Here is a 16,642-nt window from a genome sequence, read left to right as displayed (position 1 = left end):
CAGTGGCATGGTGAAGCTGTTGAATTTATGAGTATTATATATGCATTTAGCCGGATCAGTCTACCTGGCTAAGATTAGATCTTTCTATGACACTTCTAAACTTACACATATACTTATTTGGCTAACTCATTCTGCCCCCCCCCCGATCCTACCAGTACACACCTACTTTTCGTGCATATAACTTTTAGCTGTATAAGGGGCTTCAATGGCTAAGCGGTGGCTACTGAATGTAGGCACATATACAGCGGCTGCTATTAACCACATAAGTCCCACTTATCCAGCTAAATAGTGCTGAATGCACTTTGAATATCTGGCCCCGGAAGTTTAGGATGGTAATGTGTAAAATCAGAAAGTCAGAGGGGAGTATAGGATGGCAGTATATGAGATTTTAGAAGGTCTCTGTCGTTAAACTGTTAACAAAGCTCTGTAGAGTAGTTAGCAATCTGTCATTAAAGCTCTGCTGAGAGATAGCAACCTGATGTCAGAGAGCTCTGTTGATAAAGCTGTAGTTATTTAGAATAGTTGTGGGTGGATCCTTGGACCAGTGGCAGGTGACCACGCCCTCGGGGGAAATCCTGAGAGGGACCACTGGTCAGGCTTAGTGTAGAGACAGACACACTAGTTCTTTTATCAGACAATATAGTAAACCACCAGAGGTGGCAGTAGTGAGCTGGAAGAGCCCGGCTGGGTTGTAGTCCCTCAGGTATTGGAACAGCGATCCCAGGGTGGCTGAGCTGTAGAGAAACTAAGAAGGTGAGTAGGCAGTATATGCAGAGTTCAGGAACAAGTCCTTGATGGTAACATTCACACAATAGTCTCTTAAGGCAGCCCAGGAGTTGGTATGCATTAGGCCCTCGAGTAGTGAGTACCTGTTCCCAGGGAAAGCTCTGAGAGATAGATGGAAACTCACTGATGTTGTAAGAAGTGATGACTTCTTGGCAGAAGTGGTATTCAGGAGCAAGTCCGGGACATGGGCCCTCGAGGAGCGAGTACCAGTTCCGGACTGCGACCTGAAAAGAAAAAGAGAGAGTGAGGCCCCCGAGGAATGGGTACCTCTAGTGAAGTCCGAGGAGGCAGAGTAGCTAGGGTTGCGGAGAGCGAATCCCATCTGCAGCGACCAGGTAAATCAAACCCTTGCTAACTTGTCTTGTTAGCGAAAACTGAAACCTTAGATATCTGGAGCTGGTGATGTCATCTCAGGGGGATGCCCCTGAGGTTCGCCACAACGCTGGTACATTAGTCAGGCCGCGCGCCCTTAGGCATCTGGTCAACATGGCGGCTTGCAGCGTCGAGCCGGTCCAGGAACGACGGAGGAGGACGGCATGGAGACGCCGCAGCAGCTAGCCTTCCATCAACCCCGAAGGGAGTCGCCAACAAGGTAAGGTGGGCGGAGCGGGACGTCGGGCAGCAACGGACACAACAGTCTCATTGCAAGTCACGAAGATTATTTGAGAGTTAGGTGTGTGATGAGATGTTGTTTTGTTTTAAGTTTTAATTCCTTTACTGCAATTGTTAAATGCACCAACTTTGTTTGGGCATGCTCTAATGACCACACTAATTAGTAACAATTTAGCACAGTTAAGAGCCCATGCTAAATTGAGTGATCAAGCTGTGTTCAAAATGAACCAAACCATGTATTATAATTATTCAAAAAGGGGCTCTTGGTGAGTCCTAGGGGTATCAGGAGGGTAGGCTAGGATGTTCAGCTGTCTGAGGGGGTGGGGGGAAGTTAATATGTTAAAAGGGAAGGGTTGGGGGCAGGTTCTTTTTTTTTTTTTAACGCCAAAAAAAATAATGATCCATGGATAGACCCGAAATAGCCCAGCTCTGAAACAAAAGAAACACCATAATGAAATTTTGGGGTGCTACCACCCCTAATAAATGGTATTCCAAACAGCAGCTAGAGTCTGCTGGGTTTAAACACAAGGAAGTCATTAGCAATGACAACATCGGCTGATGTTTCAGTGAATGCCTGCATAAAGAGGAGTGAATGATAACACTGTTTGCATTCTCAAAAAGAAGTCTGCAGCACATGGTGAAGGTGCATTTATTCTCTCATCACAGCAGTCGTGGTCTCACACTAACCTAAAGCATAACAGATTCTGTAAAGCAAGCAGATTGTGATAGTTTTTTTTGGACAAGAGGGGATTTATGTGACCAAAAGAGATCTGTCTGGTTTCAAAATCTTAAGTACAACATCTTCTTTGGAAAATCCTTATGTTGCCTGTCAAAATATTATGACCTACAACAAATCTACAGTAGGGGTCAACTTCCTGAATTCCTGATGAGGGGGCTGTGTTACATACAGCAGGACTACTGCAACTGGGTCTTGAAACTTCAAAAATGGGTTTCCTATTCTGGATCCCCTACACTAATTCCAAATTCTGGTTTGATGTAAGCTGTACTAATGCCTCTCTTCATTTATATGTATTGTAATCTGCCCTGAGACCAACTTTGGAGAAAAGGAAATTATCAAATATTCGCAAATAAATAAATAAATAAAATAGTACAAATATGCAGTGATGGATTTTGGCACCCCAGGCACTCTTGGTGCTGTCACCCCTCTCTCCACCCCACTCGAGGTTAAACAACAAGCAGCAGAAGTTTTAAGGCACAGTCCCCTAGTTTCCTGTGGCAGCTCAAGGGTAGATCCTATGGCATAAATTAAAAAAATTCTGAAGCAAATTGGCAAACATTTCCATCTTTTATATTACATGATACAAATAAGGTGGTTTTACACTATAACTATTAGTAATATGTATCTTGTTTTTATTGGGTGAAGAAGCATGATCTCAAGTTTCAATACAGGGAGGAGGTTCGGGAATGGGGTGAGGAGAAAAGGAGAGGTGTGCGAGAAGGAAAGTGAACTAGGGTTGGGGAGGATGGGAGATGGGAAAGATTAGGAATTTCGGATGGGGACAAGGAGAGAGAGAGCACGAGGGAGGTTTTTTTTAATTCAGGAATTAGAGAAGTGAGTAGGTAGAGTTGAGGAGTGGGATCCAGGATCTGGGGAGAAGGGAGGTTCTAGGATCTGGGATAGAGAATCTAAGATCAAGGGAGGGAGGATTTGATTGCAGTGGGTGGAGAGGAGTTGGAGGGAGGTGTCCCTACCATGCTATGTCCTGCTCCTCCTTACATCCCCTTTTTAACATCCAATCAATATCACATACACATACATACACACACACACACACACACACACACACACACACACACTTGTAACCAGTCCCTTCTATCTCACACACACAAACACTGCCCCCTACCCTTGTTCCCTAGCTCTCACACACAGAATTACACCCCCTTGTCAGTCCCCCCTCTTATCTCTTAGTCTCTCTTCCCACCCTCCAATGACATCTACTCAGTCTCTCCTATTCTCCCCAAAATGATCCCCCTTTACTTTGTCTTTTGCGGGCTCTCCGGTTCCCTGTATGCTGCCTGGACGGGAGGGACTGGATCAGGAAATAGAGAGAGGGCTGTTCTCTGCTGAGTGAGATTCAGCACAGCTGAAAGGCATCAAATCTTCAGACAACCTGCTGCTCTCCATATTTCTGCTGCCCTAGGCACAGGCCTAGTGTGCCTATTGACAAATCGAGGGCTGAAACTTCTACTACTAGAATTAAAATAAGCAAAAAACGTTAGGCTTAGTAACAACATACCAATGGCAGCTGAAAGCCAGAATATAAAAGACTAGGATTCCATCCTTTGGGCTGACTGATTCCATCTTCATAAACTGGTGGAAGCCATCTAGCTAGAGCTGTGTTAGAAGCTCCCCACCTAGGATGGACTCTGAGGGAAATAAAATAAAAATATCCTTTTCAATAATTCAGCCAAAAGTATTTGTTACATGTTTATATTTATTGCCTCTGTAGAAACATGATTTCTATAATTTTTCATAAATGAGCTACAGAAGTATTGTAGTAACACATTCTAAAACTGATAGATTGAAAACTGGATGGTGTGTTTTAAAAAAAAAATACAGTATTTAAAAGAAATTTAGATTGTAGCTGATCACTGAATGATTTCTATAACATTTGCACTAAATAATAAAATATTAGCAAGAAAAAAAATAAGCAGAACAGCCCAAGATTGTCCAGATTTTGATCATTTGAGGAGGTCGTTTTCAAAGCGTTATGCAGGGATAGGGTGAAATTAGCATATACCACAAGTAACACATGCATGCATATATCCTATTTTAGCAACCTCGGGAGTATGCACATACTTCTGTAATAAAACTTGAATGAGGAAGTTAAGGCGAAGAATTTTGAGTCAAAAAAAGTCAAAATTCCCAAGAATAAGAAGAGGGAGAGATGGATGGAGGAAGAAGGAAAGCCAGGAATCCAAGTCAATAAGGAAGGTGAAGGGGGATTTTTCAGGGAGTCAATATATGACAGTGACCTGGAATGAAAATGGGGAGAAAAGATGGATGGAGTGAGCCTCATGTCACTCTGTTCTGACATGTTGAACTCAGAATGTTAGACTGAGGGGCGGTAACTTTTAAACAGGTGCACAGTTGCACATGTGCACGTGTTTGCTGGTTAGCGCCCAGGGATGCGGTTATTGGATAACATACATGTGTATATGCGTGCATGTTATAAAGTAGCTTGACCATGTGCACATGTGCGCACAATTTTAAGTGGGTGCGGCATGCACGCAAATCCTGCAACTACCAAGTAAGTGGGGGGATTTTAATAGACACTGATACCATTACTAGTTTTCCCAGTTAATTCCCAGTTTGCCCAGGTAAGGAATAGGACTTCCAGACCCCTCTAGTTAAACAGCCTCCCTTCTCCCCTGTTAGCTCAGACCTTTAAAACCCACTGATCTGTTTAGTTTTTTTTTTCCTTTTATGACTTAAATGCCATCCATAGCAGAAGTAAAGTTACTCAGCATGGGACCCCAGCACGTGCTTCTGCGCGTGAGTATTTACGTGCTAATTGCAATGTGAAATCCAGGAACGTCCATGCCCTGCCCAGACCATGCCCCCCACCCCATTCCTTTTTTAAAATTTGTTTTGGTCAGCGGGAGATACATGCGTATCCGGCAGCTTTTCAAATCGCGCTTGGCACATGACTTTATGACATATTTGCGTATCCCCTAATTGATGCGCTTTTAAAATTCCCCTAATTGTATTATGTGAAATATATGTAATTATTAAACAGCCTGATCTCCTTTTTTGTATATTTCCCGCAAAGTGAGAGGAGGCAACCTCACCAGCAAGGAGTTATTATTCTCTATATTTGTTTAATTCCAGATGACACTGAATTAAATTGTTTGGAACAGAATTGGTGTCCAATTTGTAGGAGAACTGAAGGAACTGGCTGAGTGTTAAATGGGAAAGGTCCAGCTGCAGAAATCTGTGTGCAGACACAAGGGGTGAATCTGTCTTAGAGAAGGACAGACCCTTTCACATAAATAAAAACAATCATAGTTCTAGAAAGTACAAAATAGGACCCCACCACCACCATACTGCAATATAGTTAATAGATATTAAATACCTGTTATTGCAGGCCCCCGTGATTAGTCTGTATTTATTAGCCAAACAATGGTTTGGACATTTTGGAGGCAGCATATATGGAAGGCATCCTGAAGCATTGGCAATCAAGCTGAGTACTTCAAATGATAACAGATCTGCAAACAAAGCAAAAGATGTACTCTGGAATCCCATCGAAGAAACTGTGCTGTAGTATTCATGTCTGCAAAGATTTTGATTAACTGCCATCAGCATAAAACAGCAGAAATGTAGACTAGTTTAAAGTCTGAAAATAAAATAATTGTATATCCTTTACATTTGATTTTCTCTCTTGTTCCCTGGGTACTTTTGAAAAGTCATTTACTCAGCTGTTCTGATTACAGTATACCATGGAAGAGAACAAGGTGCTACTGCTAAGATTCATCATGAATTACATAAAATAGTATCAACCTTGAGTATTGTGTGCAGTTCTTGTCTCCGCATTTTGAAAAGGACATAGCAGAATTAGAAAAGGAACAGAGAAGTGTGACTAAATTGCTAAAGGAGTTGGAATGATTCCACTATGAGGAAAGGCAAAAGAGGTTAGGGCTCTTCAGTTTGGAGAAGAGACTGCTCAAGGGAGATATGATAGAGGTCTATAAAATAATGAGTGGAGTGGAGTGGAGCGCATAAACACAGATTGGCTGTAACACATTTATGATAAATGAAAGAAAATATTTTTTACTCAAGACATAATTAAACTCTGGAATTCATTGCTGGAGGATGTGGTGCAGACAGTTAGTGTAGCTGGGATTAAAAAAGGTTTAGACAAATTCCTAGAAGAAAAGTCCATAAAATATTATTAAGGTGGACTTGGGGAAATCCACTGCTAATCCCTGGGATAAGCAGTATGGAATCTATTGACCTTTTGGGATCCTGCCAGGTACTTGTGACCTGGAATAGCCACTGTTGGAAACTGGATACTGGGCTTGATGGACCTTTGGTCTGACCCAATATGGTATATCTTATGTTCTTATGTTCTTACATATAAAAAGTAGAGGGCTCAGAGTACAAGAAACGAACCACCTTTCCTGCTAGCTGTTTCGAGCACGGGGGTAGGAAAGCCTGAGGTACATCTTTTTGTGTAGATGGCTAAGCCTAGACATCAGCTACTTTGTTCCTGTTCCTGTTCCTGTAAGTAGACCTTCCCAAGAGAGTCTGCAAGCATCCTATGGCTTTTCAGCACAGAATACCCATGCCCAGAAAAGTGTACACTAAGGAGCACCTTGCTATTCATTTACACTCCAGTGGTTCAGCTATGGCTGCACCAGATAGTAAAGAAAGAAGCACTGGGACAATATTTATACTGGTGAGCTCTGGGTGAGCAGTCCAGAAAGCTGCTGCTTAGATGTGACTCGCCAGCCTATGGCAAAACAGCATTGCTTGCCAATGGGTGGTGAGGCTCACATAGTATTCCCACTATTTGTCTTGCTATGTCAATTAGCCCTAGCTTCACTTGTGCAATGCGGGAGTAACACAGCTGTGGCAACAGCTTTCTGTAAGTTCCAGTGTAGCAGAACTGTACACAATTCACAGCTACTATTGTGTGTGGTGTCCTGTTGCTGTGGAACATATTGAAAGCATGTGAGTCTTGCCTCATCACAGACTGCACAATCAAATCTTTATGGATAGAAATGAGAGAGAGACAGAGAGAGAGAGAGAGAGAGAGAGCACCAAGCCATAATACCCTCCCACTAGATAGGTATTTATATCTCTATGGGAGGCCCACCTAGTAACTTGAGGTGAGGTTTAGGTATTACTGTAGGGGTTAGGGGCCATTTTGACATTCAAAGTGAGATGTGCGAACAGAACAGTGCTCTCTTGTGAAGATTTGTTCTTAACAACACCAAGTGGTTAATTTATTTTTCAAGTAAGCTTCTGGCTAAAGAGTTTTGTGACAACAGAGAGAAGGCTCATTGTTTGGGCAGAGGTAATATATCTTCACTATAGAGGCAACTAATGGTTTTGTATAGCTGCCTCATGTGTGCTGTAATGAAACTATGACATGAGCACTGTCGCAATGAAAACACCTCAGACGGTCTTCAGGGTGAAGCGTGCTCTTCCAGGCTTTTGGGAAGGCTGCTCCTTTATTGTAAATGATCTCATAGTATTTGATATGATACATACGTCACATATTTTCCTGCTACAATGTTTTCCACCACAAGTGTTTATGCTGACCTTTTACTACGTGGGTGCAAGTGGGCAGTAGGTGCAAGCGGTCAGTCTTCAGGCAGGGAGGGGGGAGGTCATTAGCTGGTCATTTGTTCTAAACTATCTAGGTGTGAAAGGCACATAAATGCAAGTAGGTCATGAGCTGCTGCAAGAGCTTTGCACTAAATATGTTTCCTGCTGACTTCCTGTTAGCTGGGGGCTGTTCATATGCTGCGGTCGGAGCAAACATTTTCTTTATACTAAGCGTAGGCCTAAGGAGAAAACAGTCAGACGTGGCAATGGAGTTTTTCTTCCCATGACGTGGTTTTCCAGCTGCCTGGAAAGCCAAACTCCTCCCCCACAGAGCACAGCTATACAACCTTTTGGTCAACAACAGAGTGAAGACATTGCCAAGCATTTCAACATCTATTCTACTTGACAGCGTATGGAGGTGAATACTAGCTAGACAGTGCCCATCTCACATATATGCCCTGTACCCAATTATTAGAAAAGAATATACTCTCTGGTGAAGGCAACATAAGCCAGTTCTGATGCTCCATATTAAGGAGTTTCATATTCTGCTCTTGCTGCTATTTCTTGGGAGCATACAATTTGCTTTCCTTTTAAAGGCCTAAACCACATGATCATGCATATGAAATATTTGCCAGTGGCACTCTAGCATGCAAGGTCATGTGGGTCCCAAACCTCTAACCTAGTTAAAACTTAAGACAAAAACCACACAATAAAAAGTCACAGTCACATAGTAAAGTTTCAAACTATGGGGGTCATTTATCAAAGTGCTATATGGCGTTTTTGCATGCAAAAAAAGCCTTTAACGCATGTGAAAGCACCATAATGTTTGGTGCAATGCAAAGGGGGGGGGGGGGAGAGAGAGAGTAGCCATGATGCCCTCACACTAGAGCTATTTATCTCTCTATGGGAGGCCCACCTAGTAACTCGAGGTGAGGTTTAGATATTAGTGTAGGGGTTAGGGGCCACTTTGACATTCAAAGTGAGATGTGTGAACAGAACACTGCTCTCTTGTGAAGATTTGATGACCTTCAGACTTAGGAAACTCACCCAAAGATGAGATTTGTGCAATGTTCTCTCAACCTAGCTTGATGGACTCTCTACCTGGGAACTGTCTCATATCAACTCCAGCTACCTCGTTCATTGGGTATCCACAACATGTTTCACGTGTCCCTGTTGAAGCCATTGATCCCCTCCTGGCCCTCACACAAAGACCCTCCTGCTCCGCGTATCTCTGCAGAACCTGACACTTCTCTCCAGGTAAGAGAGGTTCTCGATGTCCGGCGACGCCGAGGCAAGTGGGAATACCTCTTAGCCTGGGAGGGCTATGGGGCCGAGGAGAATTCTTTGGAACCCTCCCAAAACATGCCCTGATAAGGATCTTCTGAGGACCTTCTATAGATTGTACCCTGAGAAACCACAGCCGTGTAGGCGGAGGCATAGAAGGGCGGGTACTGTTAAGCGCCCTGTCCACAGCCGTCCCGCGCGCGGACCTGCTCATCTTCATGGTTCCATAGCAGGTCCCGGGACGACCTTCCTCGCGGTAGTTGCCAGTCCCGCCAGGCCCCTGCGTCCCACGGCGGGGGTCGCTGGGCCTTTCACTGCGCGCCAGGCCTCACGCCGAGGCTCGGCGTCCTTGGCCATGTTACCCATGCTCATATGCACACGCGGACTGCCCGGACTCATGTAGGGCCAATGGCGGGTCTAGCTCCACGGCGCGCCCTGATTGATCCCTCAATATAAGGAAGTTCTTGTTGGTTTTTTACTCTGTCTTTCTTAGCTGCCTTTCGTTACCCCATCTCCCAGTTTGAACCTCCCTGTTAAAATGTAATTTTCCTAACTTAACTTGTTGACTGTAAACCGACATGATGTCCACAACGAATGCCGGTATATAAAATGTTCTAAATAAAATAAAATAAATACAATTAAAAGTTCTTGTCTCTGCTTCCTTGCCTTGGAAATCGGGTCGGTTTGTTCTAAGATTGCCTCTGTGCTTGTACCTGTTCCTGCTTGTTCCTAGTCTTATTCCAGGATCCTTCTGTTCCAGTTCTGTTCCTGACTTATTCCTGCATCCTAGTTCCTGTGTCCTGCTTGTTCCTGTTTTCGTCTGTCTGTCTACCCTGGTAGTACCCTCGGACTGTCTTACTGGTACTCACTTCAGCTTGCTCTTGACCTGCCTGCCTGCCTTCTACCTGCCTCAAAGACCTTAGCTTGTTCCTGACCTGCCTGCCTGCCTGCCGCCTGCCTCAAGACCTCAGCCTACCTTTGACCTCATCTGACCTCCGGTACCTGACCCCTGCTTTGCTGACCATTCTTTGGACTGACCTCTGGATCTTGACCTTTGCCTGCCTGACCTCGTCTCCAGATTCTGGCTCTGTTCCTCGCCTTGTCATCACCAACTCTGTTCTGGTTCTCCTTGCTCCAACTAGCAGCCACCTTTGAACCCGATCGTGCTCCTCCTGTCTCCGTGGGCACGCTGGACTTTCATTCTCTTAGGAGACCCTTCGAGGCCCACCTAAGTCTAAGCAGTCCGGGTCCCTATGGGCTCCTCCCAGGGTTGCTAACTTCATGGAGTGCCCCCTCATCATTTTATTTTCTGAGAGTAAATAACCAATTTACATTTACCTTCATGATTTTGTTCACCTTTATCATATCCCCCCCCCCCCCCCCCCCCCCTCAGCCGTCTCTTTTCCAAGCTGAACAGCCCTTTCCATTCCATACCCTTTATCATTTTGGTCACCCTTCTTTGTACTTTCTCAGTGCAACTATATCTTTTTTGAGATGTGGTAACCGGAATTGCACACATTATTCAAGGTGTGGTCTCTCCATTGAGCGATACAGAGTTAAGATGACATCCACCATTTTATTTGCTATTCCTTTCCTAATAATTCCTAACATTCTGTTTGCTTTTTTGACTGCCACAGCATACTTACAAAGGACTCTCAATAGGATGACAGTTTTCCCGGGTATTTATGCAAGTATTAGTGGAGACATTAAGTCAAAAGAAACATTTTGGGGCCTGTGATGACAGTCGGTTATGCACAGAATTGAATGTTATATCCCCAAGAAAGCATGGGAGTGCTGGAACACCACTGTTATTGGATTTGAGCATCTACAGTACGTTTTTGCAAAATATTATAGTAGCAATTATTTTTAAATAACTATGAACTTTTATTGGTAAACCAGGATTTCAATTGCTCAGGTGCTGTGAATTCACACAGTATGAGTGCACACTTATACATTGTACCAACAGAATGAGATAAACCTTAAAAAAAACAACATTATTTATTTATTTATTTATTTAATTTATTTTTAATTTTTATATGCCGAAGTTCTTGTAGGGACTACAAATCACTCCGGTTTACATAAAACAATGAACTGCCCAACAGAGAGTGGAGGTTTACATAGAACTGTAGAACATGTGGAACAATATAACTAGATGACAATTTAACATAGTGATAAATAAATATTATAGTTTAACTGGTAATACTAGATGACAATTTAACTAGATGACAATTTAACCTAGTGATAAAATTATAGTTTAACTGGTAATACATAAAGATTATATTATTTAATATAAGCAGTATAACTATTTAATGTAGAATAAAGGCATATTAACAGTGCCAAATATATATGTAGAAATGAATTTTTTGAACTCAAAGATAGTTGTTCAGTTGCAGAGTCTTAAAATAGGACTTGGTGTGGTGTCCATGATTAGGAGATACCTAATATATAGGATGTCTGTCCGTCAGAGTAGAATTAAGCGTCTGGGAAGGCTTGTTTGAAAAGAAAGGTCTTAAGTCTTTTTTTGAATTCTTGGTGACTAGTTTCTAATCTTAGATCTGGGGGAAGCGTGTTCCACTGGTGGGGGCCTGCTGAAGAAATCGCTCGTTTGCTCAATGAAGATTTTATTTGCGGAGCATGCAGTGTTCCTCTGTATGCGCTTCTGATTGGTCTGGAAGACGTGTGCGGTTGGAGTTGAGAGGTTAATGTGATGGGAGCTAGTTTGTTTGTCGCTTTGTGGATGATAGTGAGTACCTTATAGAGTATCCTTTGTTTAATGGGAAGCCAATGTAGATTACGAAGGATTGGGGTGATATGATCTTTTTTGTTAGTGCTTGTTAGTATTCTAGCCGCTGAATTCTGAACCATCTGTAATGGTTTGATAGTGTTGGTGGGTATTCCTAGAAGCAGGGAGTTGCAATAGTCGAGCTTAGAAAGAATGATGGATTGTAGTACTAGCCTGAAGTCGGAGAAGTAAAGGAGGGGTTTAAGTTTTTTGAGGACTTGCAGTTTGTAAAAGCAGTCCTTTGTGGTATTATTTACGAACTTTTTTAGGTTTAGATGGTTGTCTAGCCATGCTCCAAGGTCTCTGACGTCAGGTGAGAACGTGTTATTTGCGTTTGGTAGAGAGAGGCTGGAAGAGATTCTGAGTGGATCCTGGGAGACAATGAGCATTTCAGTTTTATTAGCATTCAATACTAAGTTGAGGCTTGAGAGTAAATTTTTAATAGGCTGAAGGCATTCGTTCCAGTAAGTGATCGTTTTTTGAAGGGATTCTGTAATCGGAAGAAGGATTTGTATGTCGTCTGCATAAAGGTAATGAGTAAGCTTGAGGTTTGAGAGTAGATGGCAGAGAGGGAGGAGGTAGATATTGAAGAGGGTGGGTAATACATTATTTACATTGTATTGGGCTGTTCAGGTTTGTGTCATGTGTCCAAGTCTCTCAGGCTGATTTTAAAATGAGCATGCATGCGCCCATACTCGTGCGTATTGGTGCATAAGTGGAGATATGCACCAATTTTCAAAGGCGCATTTACATGCATAAACGGCTGAATTTTAAAAAGCGTGCACGCATAAAATCCGGCAGATATGTGCGTGGCCGGGCTGTTTGCATGCCGAGCGCATTTTAGAAATGGTCAGGCCACGCGCATAACTGCTGGTATGCGCAGAACTGCCGGCAGATCAAAAAGGGGTGGGTTGGGGGGTGGGATCTGGGCGGGGAGGGGGCCAGCTGGGACAGCAACCATTAGACCCTGTCCCAGGTAAGTGTGCGTTTGCAGCCAGTCGGCATGTGGAACTTATTTCATCTATTCAGAAATAGAAAAAAAAGATAGGGAAAGGGGTTTTAGGTGTCAGGGAGGAGGGGGAAAAGGGAGGCAGAGTTGGAAGGGGTATAGGGAAGTTCCCTGGGAACTGGCCAATTGCATTGCCACACGTAGTTTATAAAACTCCCCCCTGTGCGCGCGAGTCCTGCCCCACCACACATGTGCACATGAATATTAAAATCTAGCATGTATGTGCGTGCAGGAACCTTATTTTTTAACATGCGCACCGACGGGTGCATGTTATAAAATAGCTGCTTCCATGTGCGTGGACTGGGAACTGCTCGCACATGGATGACCATGCGGTTCTTTAAAAATTGACTCCAAAGTGCATTTAACTTGTAATACCTAGTTTTAAGTATGTAAATGCTTTTAAAAATCAGGCCCTATGTATTGTGCTATTTTGACGTCAAACCCCCCTTTTGTGAAAAAACTTTGAAAAAGTGGATTTCTAAATAATAAATTTTCATGCATAGTCTGCTTTGCATGGAAGTTTATTCAAATTCTGCATTTTGTGACTGGTCAGCCACTTCAAAGCAAATTACATTCAGGGAACATAGTTATTTCCTTGTTTTAAAAATAGGAAAATATGCATTAATGTAGTTCCATGAAAATAGAAAGTACAGAAACAGAAGAGATAATCTATAACTAAATTACAGATGATTATATAATGCTGTAGGCATTTTATGTCCAATATACACATGATTCCATTCCATGAGAAGAATATATCAGAGCAAAACGTATATTCTGCCAAATAGAAGTTCATTTCCAATAACAACCACTTTAAAAATAGACCTGGATACATTGTACAATACACTTGCATTTCATAGGCATTCCAACTTTACATCAATATGCCTATGGAATGTTTTCTGAGAGATATTCCAGAATATTCCATAAATTTCTATTTGCTAAAGGAGCATATTGAATAATGACACAGATAAGATCATAAATCTTACTACTTCCTATTATGCAACAGGAAAATGAAGTAAAAAAATGTTTCATTGAGCTAACAAACAAACAATTAGGGCTAGATTTTAAAAAATTATGCGCGCGGTCCATGTGCGATTTTATGACACGTACGCTGGCATGCACATGTTATAAAATCTGGGGTGGCGCAAGCAAGGGGGGGGTCAAATAAAGCAAATTTGTGTAGTGACGAGATCAGGGCTCCCCCAGTTCCCTCCCAGTCCGCTCCAATTTAGGAGCATATTGGGAGGGAACTTTCCTACCCCCGACTCTAAACTCCCTTCCCCTTCCCCACCCTCTAAAACCCATTTTTTTATTTTTGTACCTTATGTTTCGCAAATTTCTTCAGGTCCTGTCCTGAAGTAACTTGTGTGCGCCGGCAGCCGGCCGGCATGCGAGATTCCAGAACAGCAAGGGCCGCTCCGCTCCACCCCTGGACTGCCCCCTTTTGAGACCTTGGCACTTACTCGCATCCCAGGGTTTACGGGTGTGGCCTGGCCTGTTTAAAAATTGGCCTGGTGCACGTAAGGCTCAGCCACACGCGTAAACCCCAGGATTTACGCGCGCTGATGTTTTAAAATCTGACCATTAGTAGGGAGTGTAGAAATTGTTTGATTTCCTCTAGTGTATTTACCTGTCACATGCAGGGATCGTTTGTGAGTTTGGTGGACTTTGGCTTTCATCATTTGTATTGTAGTTTCCATGATTTCAGCTGCTCGGGAAATAGCCCAACTCTCTTGTTCTGGTTGTTTTAGAAAAGCTAACAGCTGAACAGGGGAAGATTTTGCCCTGTGATTGAGATTTCTGTTAAAGATATATAAAAAAAAAAATAATTTTCTAGTATTTTCAAAAGTGATATTTTCATATTACTCTTTCAGTGCTGATAGAAATGATCAGTAGAATCTTGAACATTGCATCAGTGAAAATTTTGATGGGAATGATTGAATGGTTTTCCTGGACAATAGCCCTTGAATTAACAATAAATTATGCATACAATAAGAATAATTTTCAAAATAGCACAACATGTTTCAAAATTAGAATCACTGGAGTCTATTAATCTACATTCTTATGTCTTATTTCATATGGATTATATACAAATATACAGCTCCTATACCACTTTGGTACCTTGTTGCTGGATTACTTTTGATGAATCTCCCTTCTGGATTTGAGGTCACTTCTCTGGAGGATATAAACACAGCAGCATGGAGAGCTATTGTAGTTGCTATATAATAAATATGTGCTATAATAAACATCATACATACATATATATATATTTCAATAAATCTAAAATCTATATAAATAAAAATGTAAATGTTTGTTTGTTCAAAATCTTAAATCTCCGAAAGTTCTTCACCGATTGCTTTGAAATGTTGACACAATGTTGCATTCGAATACGGGTGTGCTTTTATATACCTATATTATATAGATGTCACACCTGTGAAAGGTAAAATCATGCTTTTTTAGAAAAACAGCGCCATCTGTTGGACGTAAAAGCAACACACGCTATCTACAATATAAATGGGCTCTGCCCAACGGACTGCAAATGTGCAGTAGAGAGCGGCTCTACCGCGCATGTGCGGACCATAGAGCTCTGTGCTACATGCTGGGTGTCACAGAGGGGAGGAGGAAAGGGCAGACGAGTCGCCACTCTGAGAAACGGCTCAGCCCATTTCTCTGCTGCTGGGGAAGGGAGGAGGGAATAGGGACTGCCGGACAATTACACACAGGAGGAAGAAAGGGTAGAAGAGTCGCCGAGCCAGTCCGTCTACCGCGGGGGAAGGGGGGGAGGGAGTTGGGATGGCCGGAGCAGAGCAAATGCAGTAGAAAGCGGCTGTGAAGAGATCACATGCAGCTGCAGCCTGCAGCAGCCAAAGCGCAAAGAGCTGAACAGAGAATAGCTCGCCCTCCTCCCCCGCCTCCTGAGTCCCGCAGATAAGGAGAAGCCAAATATCCCGCAACTGCGGGGGGGGGGGGGGGAGAGGATGAAAGGCAGTGCTGTCAAGCCGCCCGTGGATCTCAGCCACCACGGGAAGAGTTTACCTGGGCATCACTCCACCCCCACTCCCAGCAAAGCTAGAGTTGGCAAACCAGACAATCTCTATATCTGCACAGACAATGTAACAACAAAAAATATTGTATACCCACAAGCATTGTGAAATTAAACATATTACAAATGTGCGCTTTCTCTTTTCTGTCTTTTCCATTTAACCAGACTGAGCCACAGCAACGCGTGGCCGGGTACAGCTAGTTATAAGTAATACAATAAGTTATATAACTCTATACAAATTTATGATTACTTATAACTCAGTTTACAAGTAATGAATACATTATTTAACACAACACAACTACAATATGGGCCAGATTTGCAAAGCCCTACGCACGTAAATCCAGAGGATTTACGCATGTAAGGGGGCTTACGCGCGCCGGGCCTATTTTATAAAGGCCTGCAAATGGGCGTAAAGCCCCGGGACGTGTCTAAGTCCCAGGCTTTTACAAAAGGGGTTGTCTGGGGGTGGGCCAATCTGGGGTGGGGTGGGGGCGGCCATTTGCCGCTGTTGGAGGATCACGTGCCAGCAGGCTGCCAACGCGCGCAAACTACGCCTGCCTCTAGGCAGGCACAAAAGTTATAATAAGAATTTGGGGGGGGGGGGGGGGTTAGAGTAGGGAAGGGGGGAAAGATTATGGGAAGGGGTGGGAAGGGGTGGGAAGGTTAGTTTAGAGGGAATGGAGGAAGCCCTGGGCATCGGTGCATGCAAGGTGCACTAGTGTGCACCCCCTTGCGCACGCTTACCCCCGATTTTATAACATATGCACCTGCGCGCGCAAGTTATAAAATCGGGCACACTAGTGTACATGCCAGGTAGCACGCGCACATATACGC

The 16,642-nt window shown here is 43.2% G+C and overlaps 1 protein-coding gene across 1 annotated transcript in view; it reads right to left on the bottom strand.

Moving 5' to 3' along the window:
• Window positions 1-16,642, bottom strand: part of TPO (thyroid peroxidase) — a 139,424-nt gene that overhangs the window by 93,018 nt on the left and 29,764 nt on the right. The window contains exons 4-6 of the mRNA XM_029596874.1: window positions 14,396-14,565; window positions 5,496-5,628; window positions 3,657-3,786 (exon numbers count right to left, since the gene is read on the bottom strand). Of these exons, the coding sequence (XP_029452734.1) occupies window positions 3,657-3,786; window positions 5,496-5,628; window positions 14,396-14,565 (433 nt within the window). The remainder of the gene's footprint in view (window positions 1-3,656; window positions 3,787-5,495; window positions 5,629-14,395; window positions 14,566-16,642) is intronic.

The sequence above is a fragment of the Rhinatrema bivittatum genome, chromosome 3, assembly GCF_901001135.1.
Source record: "Rhinatrema bivittatum chromosome 3, aRhiBiv1.1, whole genome shotgun sequence".
NCBI lineage: Eukaryota > Metazoa > Chordata > Amphibia > Gymnophiona > Rhinatrematidae > Rhinatrema > Rhinatrema bivittatum.
The sequence above is the reverse complement of the archived record's forward strand: the minus strand, read 5'-3'. Positions and strand labels throughout refer to the sequence as shown.